At 45.3% G+C, this 26,792-nt stretch overlaps 1 protein-coding gene across 1 annotated transcript in view; it reads right to left on the bottom strand.

Annotated features, from left to right (window-relative positions):
• Positions 1–3,426: 3,426 nt before the first annotated feature.
• LOC144755781 (uncharacterized) overlaps positions 3,427–26,792 on the bottom strand; it is a 548,432-nt gene continuing 525,066 nt past the window's right edge. The window contains exon 12 of the mRNA XM_078645019.1: positions 3,427–6,515. Within this exon, the coding sequence (XP_078501145.1) occupies positions 6,393–6,515 (123 nt within the window). The 3' untranslated portion in view covers positions 3,427–6,392. The remainder of the gene's footprint in view (positions 6,516–26,792) is intronic.

Genomic DNA, 26,792 nt, shown 5'->3' with positions numbered 1-26,792 from the left:
GTGATTGAGGTACAATGTGGTTTTTTTTAACTTCTACTGCCCTGGAAACAGATGGACACAAACGTGCCCAGCAGGACAAACAAAATTGTAAAATTGCATTTGAGTTCACTTTCTATTATTTTGATCCAAATATTGTTTTGCTTTTGCTTGTGGGTGCTGTTCTCAAAAGATAATGATTATGTTGTTTTACATATTGCAAAGTGACATTGTTTCTTTCCTATGTGTAATTTTGTAATTATGCAGTGCACTACACCTCAATCCACCCCACTCCAATCGACATCAATCTACCCCGCACCAAATCACTCAATACAGTCCACTGCACTCAATCCGATCCACCCCAGACCAATCTGGTCCAACCCACTCACCTCAATCCACCTCACTCCAATCCTACCACCTCACTCCAATCCTACCACATGCCCGCTCCAATCCTACCACCTGCCTGCTCCAATCCTACCACCTGCATCACTCCAATCCTACCATCTGCCCTGCTCCAATCCTGCCACCTACCCTGCTCCAGTCCAATACAATCTGCCCCACTCCAGTTCCAAAACAATCTGCACTGCTCCATTCCAAAACAATCTGCCCCGCTCCAGTCGAAAACAATCAACCCTGCTCCAATCTGCCCCACTCTGCCCGCCACAGTCCAAAACAATCACCCCACTCCAGTCCAAAACAAACAGCTTGTTCCAATCTGCCCCACTCTGCCCGATCCAGTCCATAGCAATTGCCTTGCTCCAATTTGGCCCACTCTGCCCGCTCCAGTTCAAAATAATCTGCCCTGCTCCAATCTGCCCTGCTCCAGTCCCAAACAGTCGCCCCGCTCCAGTCTAAAACAATCTGCCGCACTCTGCCTTGTTCCAATCTGCCCCACTCTGCCCGCTCCAGTCCGAAACAATGTGCCCGCTCCAATCTGCCCCACTCTGCCCCATGCCAGTCCAAAACAATTTGCCCTGCTCCAATCTACCCCACTCTGCTTCACTCTAGTCCAAAGCTATCTGCCTTGCTCCAATTTGCCACACTCTGCCCCACTCCAATCTAAAACAATCTGCCTCACTCCAATCCTGCCCTACTCTGCCCGCTCCAGTCCAAAACAATCTCCTTGCTCCAGTCCCAAAAAAATGCTTGCTCCAATCTTCCCCACTCTTCCCTGCTCCAGTCCAAAACAATAGGCCCAGCTCCAACCTGCCCCACTTTGCCCTGCTCCAGTCCAAAACAATCTTCCCCGCTCCAGTCTGCCCCACCCGCCCGCTCCAGTTCAAAACATCCTACTCCGCTCTAATGTGCCCCGCTCCAGTCCAAAACAATCTGCCCCACTCCAATATGCCCCACTCTGCCCACTCCAATCCGAAACAATCTGCCGCTCCAGTCCAAAACAATCTGTCCGCTTCAATCTGCTCCACTCTACCGAGCTGCAGTCCAAAACAGTCTGCCTCACTCTGCCTGCTCACATCTGCCCCACTCTGCGCCGCTCCAATCTGTCCCACTCTGTCCCTCTCCAGTCCAAAACAATCTACCCTGTTCCAGCCTGCCCCACTCTGCCATGCTCCGCTTTACCCGCTTAGCTCTGCCTCGCCCCACCCCAATCTGCCCCATCCCAATCCACCCCACTCCAATCTGCCCCACTCCATTCGGCCCCACTCCAAAACAATCTGTCCCACTCCAAGACAATCTGCCCACTCCAATCTGCCCCAAACCAATACAAAACAATCTGCCCCACTCCAATCATCCCCAATCCAATCCAAAACAACCCAATCCAAAACAATCTGTCCAACTCCAACTCAAAACATTCTGTCCCACCCCAATCTGCCCCCTTCCAATCTGCCCCACGACACAATCCAAAACAATCTACCCCACTCCAATACACATAATTCAATCCACCTCACTCCATTCCAATTCACCCTCGCCAATCCAATCCAGCCCAATCCAACCTACTCCACTCCAATCCAATCCACCTCACCCCACTTCAATCTGTGCCAGTCCAGTCTGCCACATTCCAATTTAAAACAATCTGCCTCACTCCAATACAAAAGAATTTGCACCACTCCAATCTGGTTCTTTTAAATCTGCCTCACTCCAATGCAAAATAATCTGCCCCATTCCAATCCAAAACAATCTGTTCCAAAACAATATGCCCCACTCCAATCCAAAACAATCCACCTGCTCCAATCTGCCTAACTTCGGTCCAAAATAGTCTGCTCCACCCCAATCCAAAACACTCTGCCCCGATCGAATCCAATCCAAAACAATCTGCCCCACTTCACTCCAAAACAATCTGCCTTAATCTGATCTAAAACAATCTGCCCCACTCTAATCCAAAACATTCTGCCTCACTCCTTTCCGAAACAGTCTGCCCGGCTCCAATCCTAAACATTCTGCCCCACTCCAATCCAAAATAATCTGTCCCACTCCAATCCAAAACCATCCGCCCCTCTCCAATCTAAAACAATCTGCCCCACTCCAATCGAAAACAATCTGCCCCACTGCAATCCAAAACAATCCGCCCACCTCCAATCCAATCATCCAATCCACCTCACCCTAGTCCTATCACTTCAATCCAATGCACCCACCTCAATTCTATCTATTCCACTCCACTCCAATTCACCCCACTCAATCCACTTCACTCTACCACAATCTAATCCATCCCACTTTACTCCAATCCAATACACCCTACTACCTCAATCCTCTCCAACCCACTCCACCTTATTCCATCCTGCACCACTCCACTCTACTCCACAGCACCCCACAACTCTCTGCCAATGAACCATTGAACTCTACTCCCATCTACACAACTCTAAAACACTGTACTCCCCTCTACTCCACTCTACAACACTGTGCTCCAACAAATCCACTCTACTCCCCCACTCCATTCTATGACAATCTACTCCCCCACTCCACTCTACAACATCCCACACCACTAAACTTTAGCCATGCTGAACAGTAGGCACTCTGGTGGACAACACCACAAAAACACATTGTGAAAGCCGATAGCTCTTGTATAGGTGAGACCTATTGGCTTTGCAAATGCTTGTTTCTCTTACCTGCTACAGGTGCTACAGGTGGCCAAGCAATCCCCAGATCGTCACAAAGTTGAGAACCTCACCTGACTTGCATTACACATTACTAAGACGATGTTTTTTGCATTTGACAAAAACCATTGGGGGCTTTAGAACGCCCTGAAGCATGGACGCTCCTCGAAATGCAGATTTACGCTAGCTCAACGACACACCTTTTTCGGTTTTGCAGCTAAATAACTACAGGCCTCTGTAAGGTGCTCGCATAGCTTCCGGTGCGGTGGCACTATATCAGAATGGCTGCACACATAAATATATAAATGCGTGTGGGAATACAGTGGATATTGCATTTAAACAATAAAACTGAAATAAATAAATAGCAGACGTGTAAAGAAACCAGGCCAAGCCGTCGAAATATATGACAGCAATCTCATATTTATCTTACATTTCCTGTCAGAAGAACAGTTAACAAAAAGCAAAAGCCCCACTTACAACATTTCATTTGCTATCTCCCCTGTTCTCTGAAGCCTGTGTGATGTGTTACCTTCTAGGTAATCTCTGGCCCTGCAACACAGCTTCAGCAGGGCACATGAAGAGAAGGGCAGACAGCAAGACATTGAAGGCACTATCTCTCCAGGAGGGAAGTGGCATTTTGTTTTTAAATAAACATAGTAAAACGAAAAAAACAGGTAACAAAATTGAATATATTGTTTACCTAGTCGGAAGAAGACATACGCAATCAACAGAAAAAAATGAACTAGATAGGATTTGCATAACATGATTTTGAAGCGATAACAAAAGTGCAATCTAAGTTCTGCCCAGCACCAGTGTAATCACAGGAGACATTCTATTCCATCACGGATTCCAATCGTAGGTCATTCTAGAAGGGGATAGCGACATCTTTCTTCCTTTCAAAGCACACACAATCCTGTGCAGCCTGCAATTCTTCCCAGCAATGTATACATTAGCGGTATACTTAGCAACACATACTTCTTGCGCCCCTTGCTAGCTCTCCTGTTGCTCATCCCAGCTGTTTGGCCTGTTAGTGCTGGTTGCATGGCACTCCATCAAATCCTATCCTATGCCATACAGGTTATATCTCAGCACGTGCACATTTTGTCTAGTCCAGCCACCATTTATGGAGTAATTCCCATTGGCTGAGATGAATTCAAGTATCAATGAGTGCTCTGCTGCCTTTTGGCTAGGTTTGCGCTATACAAATACCACAAGCACACATACCAATCACATTGAAGACTGTGCCATGTGCATGTTGGAGCAGGTACATTGTTCATTTGCATATAAATGATCCCTAGCTGCAGTGGGACAGTGAGCAAAAAAAACAACGACAAAGGACTGGGATGTGGCCCACATTAATTACCGGTGGCTGAGATTGCCTCAAGTATTCTACTCATCACTCCTGTTGCATTTTTCTCAACCACAAGTTAAATTCAGATAATATTACCAGAAATGTCCAGATAATTACTTCCCGTTACATTCTTAATGACTGTCTTTTTTTTTTTTTATCATTCAGTTTTATAGGACATACATACGTACACATTACTTTTGTGGGAAAAGAACCGAGAGAAAATCAGTTGGTTTGAAAATATACTTTTACCTAAGGAGAACTATTGTGTATTTGAATATTTCTTCAGAAGAGTAAACGTGAAAGAAATACGCACACATGCATTCATTCGTTTTCTATTTTTCGCAGGTGGGTTAGAAGATGGCACACCTTTGCATCCACAAAAGTGCACATCAAACTCAGTTCCGGTCTCAATTCTGCACAGGCGAACGTCTGGTAGAGATGAGTCTGTGAAGGAGCTGAAGGAATTCAGTGAAAACTAAAGAACTATTGCAACTGGGTGGTTACAAGCTAGGAGCCTAGCAGAGAAGGCTCAGATTTTAAACCTTGTGAAACTGATCAAATGAGTTGATCATACAGACGAGTCATGTGGGGAGTACTAGCAACAGCTCTATAATCTCAAAGATGAAATGTATATTTTATATACATAGGTGAAGAGTGTTATAAAGCGCTGCATGTCACATTTCGGACTTCAGAACTGTATTTGAGTGTGAGGTTTGCACTTTGCGAATAGTCAAATACATAGGCGCTATTGGGTTGTTCGAGGCACACCCAACCATTATTTTCAAGGAACATGTTGATGTCGCTCTACATCTCCTTTCAGATGTTTTGAATACTGTAGGTACCGGATAAAGAGTCCAGTGGATGCTACAAGTACCCACTTAATGGAGAATTGTATAGGCAATGTCTGTACAATTTGTTGGAAGCCCTGTCGTTATAATGCCCCTCGTTTATAACACACTGTGCACCAGACACCCTTGCCAAGATAGCTCGGTTGGTTGGTTTACCTCGAATGATACTTCCTCATGAGGTCATTCCCTGCTAGAGGGGTTGAGTGCAGCTGGTTAGATTTGCTACCTTTTTTTGTTTCAAATAAAAAGTTACCAGTTTACGGCAGGTAGCCACTTTGACCACTGAAATTCTGGGCCTGTTGGCTTTAGTACATATGGACCACATAGTAGTTTAGACAGCTCTATACTGAAGTTCTCCCAATTTACAATGTGATAATTGCAAACTGGAAAAATATTCTCTTGATTATTCTCCTACTTTTTTGACAGATTTTTCATGTAACAAACAGGTTCTGTTTGATGAAATACTTGACAGGCGGAATCCTTTTAACCAGCCTGACAAGGTTCGGCAGATTATACATTAAGTGAGAGCTACTAATCCAAAGAAAGAGACAGAGGGAATACATGCTTTTTATCCTCACCCATGCTCTGCTAATGACCATTCTCTTACACCTGCTGTTTCCATTAGACATTTCTACAAAAGGTCTTTGCTAATGTATACATTAACATTTATTCCCAAAATAGTTTGTAAGAATGTAATTTTATGCTGGGAATGACATTGTTTCCAGAAAAGACCAAAGGTCTAGCAGTGGGGGTTACCTCTCTATTTAAAAATCATTGGTGGTACTGGAACTCTGAGGGACCCCAATAATGTGCTCATACCCAGGCTTACTTGGCCTTCTTAAAAAGAAGGCACAATGAAAAGAGATTAGCCAATGGCCTTTACACTGTTCGAGTGAATCTTTAAGAGTATAGACAATTACAAGTCAATCTAATACCAAGAAAACAAGTTTGAATTTGTGTCCAACAGTTTGTAAAAAACATATATTCCTTCTTTGGCTACAGCGGTGAATTCCACTTTTCAGTAGTTGATGCTGATAAGCCCGCACCGTGGCTCCGAGCTCCCTAATAGTTGATTAATATTAAGATTGCACATGGCCACGCTGCAACATTTATTCGTATCAGCCAAACCGAATCATACCAAAGCAAGGGCATAGGGCCCACTTTTTTCTATTTCTCCTCATCCACAAAATAAGGGTTTGTTTGGCCATGGCAGAGATACGAATATCGAGAGGGGTTCGTGTTGGAGAATGTCTTCAGATCCGCTTCCATTCGTGAATCTTCAGGATTGACCTAAGTGCAAAAAACACGGTTAGTATTAGGAAAAACAAGTCAAAGTAAATCACTGCTAAAATATGTGTTAGTTTTAAAGAACGTTAGGGATACGGATTTGCACAATGACACAGGAATTGTCCTGTGAACAGTGTAATAGTAACACCTGCCTCTTCACTCTTTTAGAAATAGCAGAAGTGTGGTATGAAGTGCTAAATAAAAACACAAGTTAGCATTGCGACCCAGGGTGAGGCTCCTGACAGTGCTTTCACAGGTTTACTTGGGTAAACAGCCTTCACAATGAAGCCATCACCCCGAATGCAATTACAACGCGTTGTAAAAACGCATACCATTACCCCGCAAGTCGAAATAACGACTTGCAGAGGGGGGAGAAGGTGGGGGATTTAAAATCCAATACCTTCCCTACTGTCAGCACAGACTGGAGTTGGAATAGTAAATTGGTGCACAGACATAATATCGACTCCAAAATATCGTTTGGACAGAATATCGAGTTTTAAATATTGTTTGGAGAAAATATCGACAGGACAGAATATCGACAGCCAAAATATCGTTTTTAAGGTAAGTGAAGTAATATCGACTGTAAATAATATAGAAAGTGAGAATATCCAAGTATATAATCTAGATAGTAAAAAATATCGTTTTTTAAATAATATGTAATTATTTATAGTGTTTTTATGTTATAATATGTGTGAAAAGTGTCATTTTATGTTATAATTATTTTTAATTAATGATTTTTTTTTAATTATTGTGTAATTTTATTCTGTAGCGGGTTGTGGGTTTATAGGGGAATAGGGTGGGAAGTAATTTAATTATAATTAATTAAATATGTAAATTTATTAATTGGTAGTAATAATTAATTAATTGGTAATTAAATAATATATGTTAATTATTAAAAATTTAATTGGTAATTAATTTAATTTATTAATTGCTAATTATGTAAATTAAAATAATGTATTTCCTGTAGCGGGTTGTGGGTTTATAGGGGAATAGGGTGGGAAGTAATTTAATTATTATTTATTAAATATGTAAATGTATTAATTGGTAGTAATATTTAATTAATTGGTAATTAAATAATATTTGTTAATTAATTTAAATGTAATTGGTAATTAATTTAATTTAATTGATTAATTGCTAATTATGTTAAATTAAAGGGGTATTTTTAGGGTTCAGGGTCAGTTTTTAGTTTTTGGGTAAAGGGGTATTTTTAGGGTTCAGGGTCAGTTTTTAGTTTTTGGGTAAAGGGGTATTTTTAGGGTTCAGGCCAGGGTCAGTTTTTAGTTTTTGGGTAAAGGGGTATTTTTAGGGTTCAGGTTCCGTTTTTAGTTTTTGGGTAAAGGGGTATTTTTAGGGTTCAGGGTCAGTTTTTAGTTTTTGGGTAAAGGGGTATTTTTAGGGTTCAGGGTCAGTTTTTAGTTTTTGGGTAAAGGGGTATTTTTAGGGTTCAGGGTCAGTTTTGGGTTTTTGGGTAAAGGGGTATTTTTAGGGTTCAGGGTCAGTTTTTAGTTTTTGGGTAAAGGGGTATTTTTAGGGTTCAGGGTCAGTTTTTAGTTTTTGGGTAAAGGGGTATTTTTAGGGTTCAGGGTCAGTTTTGGGTTTTTGGGTAAAGGGTTTTTTTAGGGTTCAGGGTCAGTTTTGGGTTTTTGGGGTACAGGGGTACAGTGTAAAAATAAAGTAAAATTAAATTTACATTAATTTAATTTAATGAAATTAAATTAAATTATATTTAAATAATTTTAAATAATTGAAATAAAAAAAATTATTATATACTTACCAATACTTACGTTGTAATGGTAGTGCGTTGTAAAAGTTGCGTTGTAACGTCATATATCCACTGTTGCACTCTTTGCAGTGGGAATAGTAATTTTTACTCTTTTGTATTTGTACGTTAATAATATTGGCTATTATTTAATTAAATTTTGTTACTATATATATATATGTTTTAAGAAATATGATTAAAAAAATATTATTTTTTTACTTTCATTAATTATTTAATTATTAAAAGTTATTTTAAGTATTGTTAATTATATTTTAGTAATTAATTTTTTATATTAATGTAATTAAACATTGTTTTTATTAAAGTCGATATTTTTTACAACTATATTTTTGTAAACGATATTTTGTACTCGATATTTTTGTACTTACCTGTTTGTACATACAAACTCGATATTTTGGTTGTAGATATTTTTTCCTCGATATTTTGGGTAGTTGATATTTTGGTAGTCGATATTATTTCAGTGATCCTAGTAAATTATACTATTCCAGCATCCAGCGCCCCCCCTCCCGGGGGTTGTAATTGCATGCAGAGTGAAGGCATGAGTGAAAAGGAGGCATATTCATGTACTTGGTATTCATGACGATAAAGCTATAGAGGCCATTATAAGTGTCCTCACAGTGACATTAAGTAATAATTGTGGAGCTGCAGAAGGCACATAGAAAGTTATTGTTAGAAATGGAGTCTCTAGTTGGCAATGGCTGGCAGCAATGTCCAAATAGGGACCCTTCTTCCTAAGTCAGGGCAAGTGGGCTACCCCCTTTAAAAACCTCTGCTCAACCTTGTGGTAACGTAGCACAAGCAGTTAGGCCTATCTCAGAGGCAGTGTGTGAAGCATTTATGACCATGCACAATATGGCAGTAACAACACCACAAAAGGACACAACTCAGGTAGGTATAGAAAATAAACTCAAGACTCTCAAATTTAACAAACTACAATGCACGAAAACCAGTAGGGACTCAAAAAGGCAATAACGTATTCAGCAGAACGTGACACTGACTGAGTTCAAGGCCGGCGCCTATGTGAACCGGTGCGCACCAGATACCTGCCGTTGGAAGGGGACACAGCATCCAGCTTCTCAAAGAAGCAGAGACAGTGACAGGTGGACTCCCAGCAACCACAAGTCTTGGCTGCAGGGGTCCGCAGCATGCAACCACAATGACTCGGGCACTCTGGGACAGGCGGGCTCTCAGTGGCAGCAGCATGTGGCTGCAACGGCCCGGGCTGGTGGTGGCGATGACTCTCGTCTTGCAGCTCCTTGGTGGGCTCACAGCGGCAGCAGCTCTCTTTTAGCTGCGGCGGCCCACGAGATGATAGCAACAATCCTTGACAATGGTGAACAAGATGCAGGCACTCAGCGGCAGCAGCTCTCTCTTAGCTGTGGCGGCCCACAGGACGAAGGGTGATCTCGACCAGGCTGGCACAACGGTGGGCACTCAGCGCTACAGATCTCTCTTAGCTGCAGTGGGTTGTATGGCATTACAACACAGGCTTTTACCCCGCATGCCATTACAACGCGGGATTACAACGAAATTCGTTACAACGACTTTCGCTGGAGGGCGCTGGATAGTGGAATAGTTTAATTTTCTATTCCAACTCCAGCCCACGTTGACAGTAGGGAAGGTGTTGGATAGAAAATTAAACTATTCCCTATCCAACAGCGCCCTCCAGCGAAAGTCGTTGTAACGACTTTTGTTGTAATCCCTGCGTTGTAATGGCAGTGCGGGGTAATCCCCGCGCTGTCATGACTGTTCCCCGCTGCAGTGGCCTACACAGATTCAGCGAAGGTTCCAAAGGTTCAAATTCAGGCGGGCTCTCAGGGCTAGTGGTGGCGATGACTCTCGTCTTGCAGCTCCGTTGTGGGATCACAGCGGCAGCAGCTCGATCTTAGCTGCGGCGGCCCATGAGACGATAGCGACAATCCTTAACAATGGTGAACAAGATGCGGGCACTCAGCGGCAGCAGCTCTCTCTTAGCTGCAGCGGCCCACAGGACAAACCACAATGATGCAAAGATGGCAAAAGTGCTGGTACTCAATGGCAGCAGCTCTCTCTCTTAGCTGCGGCGGCCTACAGGATGAATCACGATGATGCAAAGTTGACAAAGGTGCGGGCACTCAGCGGCAGCAGCTCTCATACTCGTGCAGGGTCCAACACACTCTGCGGGCCATTTATTGGACCCACTTTTTTCTAACCTTTCTCTCCTGACTGTCTACCCCTTCCCCGATGTGCTGGTCTGATCACTATTTAATAACGATGACACTCTCCGGGGTTGTGCCCGCAAGAAGGGTGTCTCAGAAGCTTTTACTTAGACGCCCCTGGCATAACTCAATATCGCTAAATTTCATGGCCTCCTCTCCACAACCTTGCCTAGCATTCCAGATTACTCAGACAATGCCGATAGATATCTGTTGGACTTGATTCTCTGCGCTCTGGACTCTCTTATCCCTGTAAAGTGGTCAAAAAGCTGTAACACCAAAGCCAGTCCCTGGTACAATGCTAAGCTCTCCTCCATGCCTAAAGAGTGCAAAAGGCCAGAGAGAGCCTGGAGAAGGGATTACGACCCAAACCTGAAGAGGTCCTATCAGGCAGTGATCAAGAAGTATCATAGGGCTATCCAGACGGAATGGCAAACCCACTATGCGGATGAGATCAGGAGTATTAACAACCCATCCAAAAGTATCTTTTCAATACTGAAAGAGTTTAATTCATCCACTGCCCTTAATACGACCCTGATATCGTCAGATGAGCAATGGGATGCTAGAGCCTCCATCTTTGTGGAGAAGGTGGAAAAGATCTATAAGTCCTTCCCCAGGCAGCGCTATGTCCTGCTCTCATGCCTAGACCCCCCACTTTGCACACTCTGGCCGCTTTTCCACCAATCTCCCAAGAGGAGAGGAGTTGTCCGTGCTATTTAGCAAGGTCAAGTTTGGCTCCCCACCGATCCTCTTAAGCCTGACCATTTTATGAAAATACTACCTGTGGTCATTACACCCTTGAGCCAGGTGATCAATCTATCTCTCTCTATGGCTGTTGTCCCCAGCTGATGGAAACAAGCTAGGGCATAGAAGGCTTAGCAGAGAGCCAATTGCTCTAGCTAAGTTTGCCCTACTTTGTGAACTATAGGGGGGCCAAAGAACCTGGTGGTCCTTTTATTTAAAAAAAAAACCAATCTCGACGCAGCCAAAGCAGAGAGTTTTTGCCCCATCTCCCTCCTGCCTTGGGTCTCCAAGATCTCTGAGGCCTACATCAATTCCATCTTGACGGGCTCTCTGGAGGAACATAACATACTGGACCCCTCATTATGGTTTCCGTCCTGGTCACAGCACGGAATCTGCTCTTCTAGCTGTGACCAAACACCTGAGATGGGCCCTAGAATAGGGTCGTATCACGGCACTGATCTTATTAGATCTTAGTGCCGCGTTCGACACTGTGTCCCACCAGAAACTTCTTAACCGTTTGGAGGAGTCGGGCATCGTGGATTCGGCCCTGGACTGGTTTGCCTCTTTTCTTTTGGCGAGGACTTTCCAGGAAGCAGCCCCCCCTTTTGTTTCTAGAGTCCATACTACCAAACAGGGGGTGCCAAAGGGCTCAGCCTTGAGCCCTACCCTCTTCAACTTGTATGTTCAACCGCTAGCTATGGTGGCTAAGAGCAAAGGGCTCACGGCAGTATCATATGCGGGTGATACACCATTGGTAGTCACACCCACTGACGACTTCACTTGGGACGCTGGTAAGTTCCGAAGTGATCTTGAGGCCATCGCGGAGTGGATGACTGCCAACTGTCTCGAGCTCAATGCGAGTCCGAGGTACTGCTGGCAGGGAAAGACTCTGAACTGTGGAGCGAGCACTGGTGGCCGGCCACTTTGGGGCTTGCACCTGCCCCAAACAGGTGGTAAAAAACCTGGGTGTCTGGGTCAACTCCGCCCTTAGCTTTCAGTCCGAAACCAAGAAGGTGGAGGGACCTGTTTTGGTATACTGCGGGGCTCAAACCGTTGTTGGGGTTTTTTGACCCCCCACCCATCAGGCAGGTTATTGTTCAGGCTTCGGTTCCGTTGAGACTAGATTATGCCAGCTCACTCTATCTGGGGTCTAACAAGTCTGAAATCGTTAGACTGCAAAGGGTCCAGAATGCTGCAGCCAGAACTCTCCTTGGTCTGCCTAGGACAGGCTCTGCATCAAGTGCTATTTGTCGGCTTCACTGGGTGCCTGTGACCAAACGTATAGACGTATAGATCGTTTAAAATCTTGAACTCTTCATCCCCTGGTATTCTGGCCAATCTGCTTGCACCACACACACCCTCCCGCCAACTTCGGTCGATGGGTCAGCATTTGGCGGCTATCCCTCGGGTGAGGAGGGTCCGTGCTGCGGGGCGTTCCTTCCGTATTCTGCCATCCAAACTTTGGAACCCGCTCCCAATTTCCATCTGCAGCTTGAAGAATTATTTGGCATTTCGTAAAGCAATCAAAACGTTCATCTTCCCTCCGTTGTAGGCCTTTTCTCTGTTAGAAGCTGTGCATTTTTTTGCCATCAGCACTGGGCGCCCCTTTGGTGGGGCAGCTGGGCGCTCTATAAGACCTCTTAACATAACATAACATAACATAACTCCGCACCCAATGCTAATTTCGTCCGACACCACACCGTTCTGACCAAACCTGATCCTAGCTTTCGTATTTGTATGTAATTATACCAGAATGCTTAGACAGGCTGCATCTAATCCCAGCTCTATTAGGACTTGCCACCCACAGCTGTGACCTGTTAATGAACCCTAGATAAAGTGGTACCTGTTTTACCACAGTGGTTTTGACAATAATTCAATTTAAATTCAGGCATTGTTCTATTGTGCCAATACCGGTACGGAAATCGTACTGGCATGCAAGATGGGTTGGTAGGAATGAGGTTTTGAGCTATCCCCTTTTTTGAAAATTGGAACAATGACTGAGTTTAACGAGCAGACAAATGGGTCAAGCTGTTAAAAACGTTAGTCAGGATTAAATTAGATCTACTGGAACACCACCAGGGCCAGGGGTTCCCCCCGAACTGTGCTCAATGGCCAAGGTAACTTCCTGTAAAGAGACAGTCACAGATGCAGACTGTGCCTGATCTTCAGCTGTCATGAGGTCATAGTTAGAGGCAAGGAACATTTGAGTGAAATGGGCCACCCACTTATATGGCAACTAGTACGTTTTATTTTCTGATCATGATATTGTATACTAGATACAGCTTCCCAAAAGGATTTACTGTCTTTTGAGCAGGCTGAATGCATGAGTGCCTCCTATTGTTTAACCACTTCCACGCTAATGACAAAGCCAGCTCGTCATGGGCGTTACCTATGGTGCGCTCATGACGAGCTGGCTTTGTCATGAACAAGCCTTTTTTCTACTTCTTCAGCGCACAGCGGGAAAACGCGGTAGCGCTGTAGGAGTTAATAATGATTTTCATTCCGCCCGCGCCCTGTCACAAATGTATATTGCTTCCGTATCTGAGCTACCACAATTGGATCTCTAGGTTTCTCAGCCAAAACTCTACGCAAAGAGCGATTTAAAAGGAACACTCATGATTGAACCATCAAGGGACTTTTGACAATGCTTTATTGGGTTTACAAAGGGACTGTCTGATCTTAATACATAATGCTACAAAAAAGCTTACTATTTCTCCTTGGTCAACCATCTCTGCCAAGCGTTCCATAACAAACTCAAGGCTATCTGTTATTTTTTCCCCCTAAAATAAAGGGGGATCCTGGATAGAACAATAAGTGCCAACTCGACTGGAATATGATCCCCAAAATTCGTGTTGATGACTGTGCTATGGTGCAGAAGGGGAGAAAGGCTGCAGATGACAAAGATATAATCAATCACTGAGTTACAATTTCTACCCCTAAAGGTTGATATATCCAAATGATTGCTTCCCGAAATTTCCATTGTGTTAAACATATCAGCGGAAGCACCATATCCTGCCAATCCTTGGCCTCTCAAATCTCCATCCACGCCCCGTCAGAAGCACTACACTAGCAAACAGTTGGCAATTTAGAAATAAGATCTTCACCCATACACAGGTATAATAGCTGTCCCTTATTAGTTAATCGGTCCACAAGAGAGGAAACATATTCAAATATCCCTGGGAATCTAGGCATATTTGAAAAGTATTTAATCTAAATTTTATTTAATATGAATACATTTTCCCCTTGCTTAAGACCCCTTGAAAGTCACTTCCTGGCACATTTAGAGCCTCTGCGCGACCACCACGCTGAAAGTTTATCCAGGTGGTTCAACCTCCTGATGCTTGCCCTGCACGAGAGGGAACAGCCGGTGTGCTGAGACAGAGGAATCCATCAACAGCTAGGGGGTTCACATGCATCAACAGGATGTCAAAAGATCTAATGAACAATTGCCAATTGGGCATTGCTAACTTGTTGCGAAGCCCTGCAATATTCCTGCTCATTATTCGAAGTGGTACAAAAGGGGGTGGTGATGGACGGAGCATCTGAACCAATCAAACACTCACACCCAGTCAAAAGATCTGGGTTTAACCCATCACCGTTCTTTGGCCCACTCTGCCACCCCAGTTCAGACATTATGGATCAAACCCATATCTTTTGACTGGGTGTGAGTGTTTGATTGGTTCAGATGCTCCGTCCATCACCACCCCCTTTTGTACCGCTTTGGCCGCCATAAGTGTGGCAAGGTATGCTCAGACGTGCGTCCCTTGCTCACTTTGCCACTGGATTCAAGCAAGCCGGGCTGAAGACGGCTGCAATGCCAGAAACCGGTCCTCGGAAGCTTGTTTCCGGTCCAGGGAAGGCATGGCTTGGCAGTTCGGGCTGGACTGTTCCCATGAGGCACAGGGTCAGACTGATTTGCATATAGCCATGTCTGAACTGGGGTGGCAGAGTGGGCTAAAGAACGGTAATGGATCAAACCCAGATCTTTTGACTGGGTGTGAGTGTTTGATTGGTTCAGATGCTCCATCCATCACCACCCCCTTTTGTACCGCATTATTCGAAGTGGGCGCTGACTTGATGCCGTAGAATTTGTTGGAAATGGAGATTTTACCATGATGTATGTATTTTCCAGCTCTTCCGGCACAAGAGTGTTATACAAGTCAGTGGGAGACTTGTTTTGGCCTGCTAAATGTGAAGAATACGAGAGTGGCAAGGTTATAGGGGCTTCACCTGGGGTTACCCTTGGCACATCCTGTCAGGCAATCTCTTTACAGTCTGACAAAGGGGCATATCTATTGGTGCAGACCAGGCGTTGTAAAGAATGGGACTGGTAAACAGGTAGAGCTTGTAAAAATAACCCTGAGGAAGAATAAGTGTTAGGTTTTGTAGATACCTTGCCATATCTCTACTCAATAGCCTTCTGACAGTGCTCAGGCACCTGAAGTTGAAGACGATACAGTTTCCAGAAATATCCTTTGGGGTAGAACCAAGACAACTAACCCACCTAGCCATTATAATGTCTTGCTCCTCTGCAATGTTAAAATTACTGTTTGCCCCAGCCAGTGAATGGCCCTATTTCGGGGGTGCTCCCATGACTCAATTTGATAATTATTCGTAGGGGGCATTATTAAAATATACAGAGAGAATACCAGGGGTAAATTCACGATGGTTGTGCTAGGCTTACTGACTTTGACCAAATTCTTCCTGTGTGCCAAAGGCACATGCTTAGCTGAAGTAGGAAGGGGATGATTGTGAATTAAGCAAGCAATGGTGTACCTCTTGCCTTGGTTCTGTGTTAGGGAGACAGAGACTAAACTGCCAGATGATCCACTGAGGTTGCATCGCTGGTGGGCCTACTTTGCTGCAGCTCCCACTGCATTTTTTCCCACAGCAGGTAATCGGATTCAGAGGCCCTGACATCAACCCACGTCCAATGAAATTGAGCCCTCTTCAGCTACAGCCAGCAGCCTTGCCTCACTGAGGAAACTTGACTTCCAGAAAAGAGACTAAGCCCAAAAGTGAAATCTTCAACTGGTCCATCGCTGAGAAGCATTTGATTTATTTGACAGCTTCCTGAGCATGAACTCTGGACTTTTTCTGCTCTGAAATGAGCTTTTTCACGTTTGACTGCTTCAGCAAGGCCTCGTCCATCACCAACCCATTGTCGACTAGCTTGTCTTCTGATCCAACCTGCAGTCTTCTCTGCTGAGGTCTCTACCTTGTTGAAAAATGTTTAGATCTTTTCCAAACGTGTAGATCTAAAAAAATTGTGAATAGATTTAGACCGAAACCAACAAAAGTACTCTTTCTGACTAAAGTTGTCCTGGACGCTAATTTCAGCAGAACTGCAAGTCGCAGGAGCCACAGGAGCTGGTGAAGGTGGAAGAGGGCCACACTCATCACACGCTATAAAGCGATCTACCATCTCCCACTATGCAGGAAGCTGATTTCAGTAGGATTGCAAGTCCCAGGAGCCACATGAAATGGTCTGCAGAGTTGAAGGAGGGGCCACACTTATCCTGTGCTATTAAGCACTCTACAGTCTCCCATCGCACAGGAGGATGATTTCAGGGGACTGCAAAGTCCCAGGAGCCACAGGAGCTGATCAGCAGAGGTAGAGGAGGGGCAGCACTGATCCCGAATGGTTTAGCGCTCGCCAGTCTGACTGTAGGAAAGACACAGCAGCCACCTTTGAACCTTCGAACACTAATTATGGACTACCATTATGGGGGTCTATTGACGCAGAAATTAGAATTGTGAAGGGAAGAAAATATGCTGCTAGGGGACTATCTCTAAATCCCTCAGTAAGCACCACAGGAAATAATAGTTGCCTCTTTGGTTTGGTATTCAATGCAGCTGTGGAGGAGAGAGGAAGATCTAATAACAATATCAGTAGGGGTGGAGGCACAAGCTACGGTAATGGCCATATTCATAACCGGTGTGAGGTGAAAAGTACAACACTTGAGAATATCGAATTAATTTCTGACCAACTCCACTCAGTCAAACTCACCCCTACCTAAAAGAAAACTGAAAAATGGGCATGCTCCCTTAAACGGAACACTTTGATAGAAGAAACTTCCAATCTGTCTTCTTTTAATAAACACCAGCAGTGCCTGGAGGCAGAAAGGCATGCCCTCATTAATCCCAACTGATATGGTTCCAATAGACTCCAGAGAGCAATGCCTTCGTCATTTACCTGGAGCAAGCCCCCCCCCCAATTTCAGCCAAATAAGCGTAAGAATTGGCTGGGCCTAAAATATAAGGTTTTTCACTGGATTAAGTTACCTCAGCTTGGCCACGTGGCCTATGCAATGAGATATTGCCAGGTAGTCACTGGTGATTGTGTTGTAATCAGTTTTAGGAGGCCTCAGTCAGTAGAACATGTACTTGCTCGTCTGAGTCACCTGGCAGGATCTGAAGACAGAATACGAGTTCAACAGTTGGGTTTTTTCTAAATGCCTGCACAAAACACTATGCAGGGGTGCAACAGAATCATCCAGGAAGGGGCGTTGTTGGACTTGACCCTTTTTTGCAGGGTTATACCCAAACGTTTTGCTTCTTCCTCCTATTTTTGCCTGACCTGTTTTTGTTGGCTTTAGGACTATGGGGACTTTACCACTGCTACTCAGTGTTAAAGTATACATGCTCTCTGTGTAAACTGTGAACACAATTAGTTATTCCTGATTGGCATATTTGATTTACTGGTGAGTCCTTATTAAAGTGCACGGAGTGTGCTAAGGCCTGTAAATCAAATACTAATAGTGGTCCTGCAGCACTGGTTGTGCCACCCACATGAATAGCCCTGAAAAGGTAGCTCAGACCTGCCACTGCAGTGTCTGTGCGCAGTTGTGAACTGCCATGTCAACCTGGCAAGTCCACCAACTGGCCAGGCCCTAACCTGACCTTTTCTGACATGTAATGCACCCCTATGGTAGGCCCAAGGTACCCCCATCGGCAGGGTGCACTTTCTGTGAAAGGTAGGACAGGTACTGGTGTGTGTGACATGGCCTGATAGTGAAATACTGCCACTACTCGTTTTTAAAGGCTATCTGTCCCATAGGATAGAATGTGAAATTTTTGGGAGCATCTTACAAGTATAACGTCCCTTTGAGAAACGATAGAGTCATAACGTTTAGGCTCTCTGAACTCAGAATTTACTAACACATCTTTTAGTAAAGATGGATTTTAAATTGTGTTTGAAAATGCCACTTTTAGAAAGTAGGCGTATTCTTGTTTAACCATTTTGTGTGCCTCTGCCTGTTTGTGGATTGACTGTCTAGTTTAGGAGTGACAGAGGCTGGGGATGTGCATTCACTGTAGACAGCCACTGGGGGGGTTGAGGTGTGCCTGGGCCTTCCTGGATGACTCCAAGCTGAGCTGAATAGACCTTGGCTGCATTTAGAGTGGTGGGAGGAGTTAATAAGGCCTGTCTCCCTTGCACAATGCTGTCTCCACCCCGTGTGGTCATTCTGCACCAGTAAGGACAGAACTGGTTTGGACTGGGCTCAGAGACCCTTGCACAGAGAGAACAAAGACAAAATGTGGTATAAGTAGTAGACCTTAAACCCCAGAACTTTAGATTACTTCTGGACTCAAGAAGAACCTTTGCCAAGGAGAAGAGGTGAAGAGTTGTGAGGAGGAGTACTGCTCCTTTGTTATGTGCTGTGTGGGGGTGGCCTGCAGTTGCTGTTTCTGCCAAGGAAAGGACAAAGACAGGAACTTTGCTGAGAACCTGCTTGAAGAAAAAATCTCCAAGGGCCTGTGTGTCCTGGCCTTTTCTGAAGTCTCAGGACACAAAGGCTTCACCCCAGCTTCCCTGAACTCTGTTGCTGAGAGTTCTGACCTGCCAGGAGGTGTCTATTGCAGTTGTGGACCTCTGGAGGCTGTCCCTTCTGCTGGGAGCTGGAAGAAAAGAAGAAATGAAGAAATTGACGCATCGATCTTCTTGCGGCTGATTTTCTGATGCAGCACCGCTGTGCGAGATGAATCTCCACGCATCACTGCACTGCTGCAGAACCGACACAGCGCCTGTTGTGGCTGCAAGAACCGATGCATCGAGGGATCACGGTTGAAGAAACCAACGCAGCGCCGCTCGACATTGCCGCATCGATCACCGACACATCCCGCACCTGTGTGGCAAGACTTCCCGGCGCATCACCCGCAGACCAGAACGACTTTGAGTTGAAGCATCACTTCTCCCTTCTGACTGGATTCGATGCATCACTTCTACTGCGTGCAGCAGAACTGTCACATCGCATCCCCAAGGTCTCAGGAACTGACGCGTCTCTTTTGATGCTTTCCAACTCTGGGGCTGCATCTACAGGAAGTTTTGTATGGACCCAGTTGCTTGAAAACTTTCAAAAGTCATATTCTTATTACATGTATGTTAGATTTTTGTCATTTTGGTCTTGTTCAATCTAAATAAAGATACTTTATTTTTCCTAAAGTAGTGTGGTGTCTATTTGTAGTGTTATCACAGTATTAATGTGCGTTTTGACTACAAATACTTTACACATTGCCTTTGGGATAAGCCTGTCTGCTTGTGCCAAGCTACCCAGGGGGTGAGCAGGGGTCATCTAAAATGTGTATCCCCCTTACCCTGACTAGAAACAAGGGCCCCTATATGGACAAAGGTACCTACCTCTGCCAACTAGAGAGCCCCATTTCTACCAGGCAACAATTGTGGATCAGAGATAGGCCGGTAATATTATTTTAAGCAATCGATTTTCCCCCTTGGCCAATCTCCAGGACATTGATGGACACTGCTCGTTGATCAAGACTCCTATTACGATCTTCCCTTTTATGGTCACGATCGGGCCCCTTTAATCACTTTAAAAGTAAAGTTAAGAAATTCAGACCACTTTGGGGACTTTAATTTGCTATCCTGCAATATTGCCAAGGGTGAACTCCAAATTGCTTAATGAAGACTGGTTAACATTCATAAAGGAGTTTGATATAACTTGTCTTCAAATGACTTGGTTCAATTGGTGACTTTTATGTAGACAGTTATCAGTCATACTGCAACCCTGCAATTTCATCATCTTCCAGCCAGCTCGTATTTTTGTTTAGCTCCCTTGCTTTAAAGTGAAGTTCCTGTGTACTACCTTGGTACCAACCGTTGATGCTGTCAGGCGCAGGGCTGTTGATTTATTGATCATGAAGTTTTATCATGATATTTTTGGTCAACATTGTTCTGAGTTGTAGTAGACATGTTTGATTACTTTGTTTCAAATTTGAATTAAAAAATTCGATCTTGTTGCAAGGTATGGTTGTGGGGCTGTAACTGTCTTGCATGTGTGTTTAGTGGAACCCCGCTATGTGGAGTAGCGGATATTGAGGGCCATGAGACTGCCCACTTTAAGCACACCAAGTACAAAGATGCATTAAACAGGATGATTCTCAATAAGGATCATATATTTGCCAGTTAGTGTGGTGCCGCCATTGCAAAGGTGCATCCAGCTTACACAGGGGAGGAAATGGTAGCATCATTGATTTTTTACTGATGTCGAAAGAGTTTAGATTCTTATTATCAGATTTTATAATTACTCAAAATTGTACCAGTGATCATAATCCTCTTGCATGGTATTTGAACATTGACCAGAACAGAGAGGGAAACCTTAAACGTGGCACCAATTGTTTTTTCTGCAGACAAGGGCTTGAGAAATAAATGGGATCCAGTGGAACCAACATAATTCACTGGGACTTTTGTGTCTGCATATATAGAAGCAGAAAAGAAGTGTTTGTCTATTGTCACTTCGGCGAGTATCATAATGAATAGTTTTGTTGCTAGTTGTCAATCAATTTCCCAATGAACAAAATGTAGGTCATCCATCCTTCTCTGCACCTTTGGTTCAATGCTGCCTGTTCTGAAGCCCATAAAGCCTTAAATAGTCTACCGAGAACTATGGAGAATATTAAGTCAGCTTGTAAGATCTAAAAAGACATGCTTAGGGCTACAAATTTACAATTTAAAAATTTAGGCTGGGCCGACTTACAAGCAGCAAGGAGCGCACAGGACCCTAGACTCTTTTGGGATGTAGATAATCATCTTTTATTCACCAAAGGGCCTCCTTCGAAAGTCGATTGTATAATTTCAGCAGACACAAGTTGCCCTTACTTTTTCAAGTGTTTAAAACTGATAGCCCTCCTTCGAAAGACTCAGGACATGGAGACACCTTAGTGTTTCATAGGGTGGCAGCTCTCCAGTTCAGTGATACTTTAGGGGTAAAGAAAATAGCTCTAGCAATTAAAAAGAGTCAACGCGGAAAGGCCAGAGGCTCGGATGGAGTCCTTGTGGATAAGAAGATATCAATTTTTGGGCATCCCTGCTTACTAACGTGTTCAGAGCTGTAATTACAGGCCCACTAATACCCACATGGAACAAAGCAATTATTGTTCCTATTTTTCAAAAGGGTGACAGAAACAATCTAGCTTGCAACCACCCAATATCCTTACTGGACTTCACGGTGAAATTTTGGGCAGGGTACTTCTTGCGAGGCTCAAAGAGTGGACTGCGACAAATTGCATCCTATCAGATGTTCAATATGGTTTTTGCCAGGGAACTGGCCTAGTAGAATGATGTTTAAATCTCTCTCTCCTGAATGGAAAGTACGTCCAAGTAAAGAAAAGTGCATTGCAGTTAGTTTTTATGGACCTTTTGAGCGCTTTTGATACACTGAATTGCATTCAAATTATGGTTAATTTAAAAAAATATTGGGGTTGAGAAGGCACTGGTCGCTTTATTACATTGTCTCCATTGGGGTACTATGGTTAAAATTTGGTGTGGATCAAGGGGGGAATGGACTATGCCCTTAAGCAGCAATCAGGGAGTACGACAAGATTGCATTTTAGCCAGGGGCATGGCCAACCATGGCAATATGGCAGAAGTTCGTAACACTGCTACTCTGGGAGACTTACGATCCAGACCCATCTGGGGCAGAACCTGGGGCAAGTCACCACCACACACCACAGGGTGAATGAAGGGCTGCAGAGAGAGAGTTGAGAGGGGCCAAGAGGCTCACAGAGCTCTTAGCCGCAGAGGACTGGCTCGGGGCCTGTAACCCGCAAAGGTGACCCAAAAGAGAGCTGCAGCCCCGGGGGAGTTTGCGCTGCCTATCCACTCCTGTGGACTCCCGGAAAGAGAAGGGAGTGGCCCGATTTGCCTGGCCCTTCCAGTGGTCGTGGTACTCAAAGTGAAAGAAGTGCAGCTCTGTGCTTCAGCAGTGGGTCTGGCAGCCTAGTTGAGTTGGGTCTGGATTCGTCAAGAAGACTCCACCTGGCTCTTCCCTGAATGGCCCCGACAGGCCTGTGGCCTTCCTGATGTACTTCCCCTATCCATCTGTGGGCTGCCTCTTGCTGACATCTGTAGGTGTGGCAAACCGGTGCTCGATGATGGCATGGGGTGCTGAGACTTCCCCCTACTAAAAGAGGTACCAGAACTGCAGGGAAGAGGCGTGAGAGCCAGGCACATTGTGGGAGCAGTCTTTGCCATGGAAGGGGCCCCCTTTTCCCCTCTCAGATCAGTGCATTTCTCATTCAATGGACTGCTTGTGCACCCCCAGGCAAAATGGGACACATGCATTGTGGCCTGGGGGGTGAGGCAGGGCAGGGGTACTGGTGACTCCAACCCTTTCAGTGGTAACATTGCAGGCCCTCACGCTGGGATTGCTGCCCCCTAGAGCCTGAACTGTGCATGTCCCCCCAGATGACCAAGTCTGCCTGAGGGTCCCCAACGGTCAGTGATCAAGTCACTTGCCAATAGAAGGAAGACATCCATTTCTGACCAGACCCCTCATTTCCTGTGCCTGTTACATGAGGGGAGAAAAGAGGAATACATTCGGTGCATGGGTCGGGGGCAGAGAAGCCCAACATCCAGGATGTCTGAACCGTGGAGGAGGTGGCAGGGAGCTGGTTCAGCTGCCATGTTACCGACAGGCTCCTTGGTGAGCCCAAAGATGCCAAGCTTGGCAAAATTCTAGCATCCATTGCCGACCCTAGACAGTATCCAGGGGGTCGAGTGGACGCTGTGGCGGTAGAGCTGGGCCTGCAATGTGGTGATCAACGGAAACTCACTGAACAAGTTGCACAGACCAAAATCGCCCTAAAAATACTTCAACTGGCTACAGTAGATCTCGACGGAAAGGTCAGGGACCTTGTAGCTAGAATCTATGTTTTCGAGAGTAGAGCAGAAGATGCTTTGGGAAGATCATGGCGCAATAATATACGCATTTTAGGCTTTCCAGAGGGAGTGAAAGGGACGGCCCCTGTTGCCTTCTTTGAGAACTGGTGTCCACGGCCGTGTCACCTGTGACCTGTAACCTTTCTTCTTGATGGAACGGGTCCAACTGGGTGTCGGCCAGGCAGCCTTGGTAGGCAAGCTGAGGAACTTTCAAAACAAGGAAACCATCCTGCAAGCAGCTTGGAATACAGGACCCATTACTTACGACAATGCACGCATACTCATCTTTCCAGACTACATGCTGGCAGTCCAGCAGTGCAGGGCTTTTTTCCTAGGGATGAAGAAGAAGCTGCGGTATACCAACCTCACTTACTCTCTGTTATTTCTTGCCAAACTGAAATTCATAGCAAATACCATTTGCTACTTCCTCAAGGAGCCCACAGAATGCCTGGAACTGAGTGTAGCAGCACTGCTAAGAGCCCTCAGAGATGGGAATGCCAGCGGCACACAGTAGACCAGCTACTCCCTGTGGTGGAAGGTGGTCCAGACGGCGTGGGGCTAGTGGGACTGTGACGACAGATGCACTCACTCCGATCCAGGCCCAAGAGGGGCCACCAACATGTGAGCAGGGAGGGGCTTCCACCCTGTGGATGACTCGAATGAGGCACAGTCAGAAACACTGTCAGGGGCATGATCTTATGCCTCAGAACATAGCACCCCCTTGACTGGCTCTCCTTCATTGCACCGCAAATGCCAGATGACACCGTTTACACTGGATGTGAGTGGGGTGCAGCTGCTTACACAATAGGGGGGCCGACGAAAGGGTGGCACTTGCCTGGAAAGACGTCACCTGTGGGGTAGCTTGTCCCCCTGATTTCCTGTCATACTCACACTGAATTAATGAAGGCATACATAGGTGGAATGCTAGATGAGGTATGCCCAGATGGCTTAACATATGCAGTCTTGGATGTGCCTAAGAGGGTCATACCCCGCTACGTTGTGTGACACCCCACCTACATGTGTTCTAGTCCTTGCTGGTGTGCCACCCCTCTTACTCTCCAGGGTCCTAGCTACACATGATAGTGAGATGCATGGAGGTTTCCGCAGGTGGGACAGTACGTTACTTGTTTGGACAATTAGATGTTACTCTGCGGCCCTGGGATTGGGAGTTGGGAGTTTCATTCATTGATTTTACTGAGTCATATGCCAAACACAGCTGTTACCTTACACATAGCGTGCCCTCACACCAGAGTGCCTCATGGCCACAACCACCTTTTCCCTGTTCCCCCACACCACATGGACTGGGACATGGATAGAATACAGTTCTTAAAATTGAATCGGTGGATGGGTACAGAACGAGAGTGCCATGCAGTTTACCAATATGTCAGGAGGAAGGGTGCTCAGACAGTCTTCCTCCAGGAGATACATATCTCCAAGGGTAGGATCTTCACCTCCAGTAGTGCAGGAGAGGCACTTAGTCAGGCTATGCCAAGGTAAACAGTCATATGGATAAGGCTCTCAGTACCCTTCAAGAGCACAATGGTGAAATTAGACTCCGATGGACGTTATGCTTTCATAGTTTTCATAGAGGGGAAACTAGATGGTAAGGATGTCTTGAATGTAGAGCAACAGAAGTTTCTAGCACACCTCACCACTTTGTTGACAAGATGGTCCCATCTCCCCAGGCTCCTTGGAGGAGACTTCAACTGTATCCTAGACCCACAGATGGACTGCTCATACCCCCCACTACCCAACTCCCTTGTAGTTGGTGCAGCATCCTACCTCTCTCAATGGCAGACACATTGGTCCATGGACGACAGTTGGTGCACATTGCATCGCGAGAGTAGGGAATATTCTTATTACTCGCTACCACATCAGATGCACGTACATCTAGAAAGGATTATTTGCAGCTACACCATTTAACTGAGTGTCAGCAGGGCAGAATATTTGGGTAAAACCCTGTCAGACTACATGCTGCTACTTCTAAATATAACATGGGGAGTGCCACTTCCCCTGTGCCGACATGGTGCTTACAGCTCATGGCACTGGAAGGCCCTGTATTTTGTGAGTCAACTAACAAATCCTTGTTGAACTACATTACAGACAACTGAGGGGTCTGCCGCCACAGACTAGTGGAGTGAGAGGCACTAAAGATCCTTACTCGGTCAATGCCTGCTTATGGTGGTGGGCGCGAGAAATGCCATCCACCACGTACTGACACAAGTGGAGACTGCGCTGGAAGCTCTTGAAAAGATGTGAGTGATGGCCCCTCCATTATCGAGCAGAGAGAAAGGCATGCCAGCCTGATAGAGTCCCTACGATGTGTTGACTATAAGGCCTATCAGGCTAGAGTGCATGCTGAGTGGGACAAGACAGGCAATTTATTGGCTTGGCTACTGAGGAGTGAGATGACCACTATCCCAGCAACTGTGATACGCATCTCCCCGACAACACTTCCAATAGTCAGGAAGAAATACACGAGGTGTTTGGCACCTATTATCTTGCGCTGTATAATCTGCCCCTGTAAGACTGTCTGGTCCAGATTCTGGTCCAGATTCGTGATTTCTTGGGCAGAGTAACGTAGTCCACTGTGGAGGCGGAAAACTGAGAGATTCTAAATACCCCCTTTAATGGAACAGGAACTTCGAGGTGTCATGCGTAGCTCCCCTACGTGTAAAACCTCGGAATTAGTTAGGCTTGCTATCAAGCTTTAAAATGCTTACAAGGTGCCATTGACCCCTAAGCTGCTGGAGTTCTACACTGCAACCCTTGCCACGGGACGGCTACCCCCGACGCACCGTGAGGCATTACGACTCTCACTCCTTAAGCCAGGGTGGGACCCCTGAGATAGCTTCCTATAGGCAACTGTCCATGCTGCGCAGTGCCTTTAAGATATTGAGTAAGACAATAGCCATGCAGCTTCTTGAGCACCTATCAGACTTAGTCAATTGAGATCAAACTGGGTTTATATCGACCAGATATACAACACTTAACATCCACAGACTACACAGGATACTGGAGGATGCTCTGAGTCGTAGGCCTTTTGCGGCCTGTGTAGTTTTAGACCTAGGAAAAGCATGTGACACTTTAGACTGGGATACATGTTCATGACTCTGGGCGCATTGGCCATAGGCGCTATAACATCTTCTATGACTCCTTTACACAGATATTACAGCAAGGGTTAAAATTGGGCAACGAATATCGGTCCCCTTCCTTGTTAGCAGAGGCCTGCATCTGGGCTGCCCTCTCTCCCCCATACTCTTTGCCCTGTTGATGGTGCTTCTAGTATAGCGGCTTTGGCAGGTAGGCATGATGGGGCATACTAATAGCAGATATGACCAACGTAGTCTCCTTTTATGCCGATGGTGTTCTAATCTATGTCAAGG

This window comes from Lissotriton helveticus, chromosome 5_1 (genome assembly GCF_964261635.1).
Source record: "Lissotriton helveticus chromosome 5_1, aLisHel1.1, whole genome shotgun sequence".
Taxonomy (NCBI): domain Eukaryota; kingdom Metazoa; phylum Chordata; class Amphibia; order Caudata; family Salamandridae; genus Lissotriton; species Lissotriton helveticus.
Note: the sequence above shows the minus strand (reverse complement) of the source record. Positions and strands in the feature narration are given on the sequence as shown.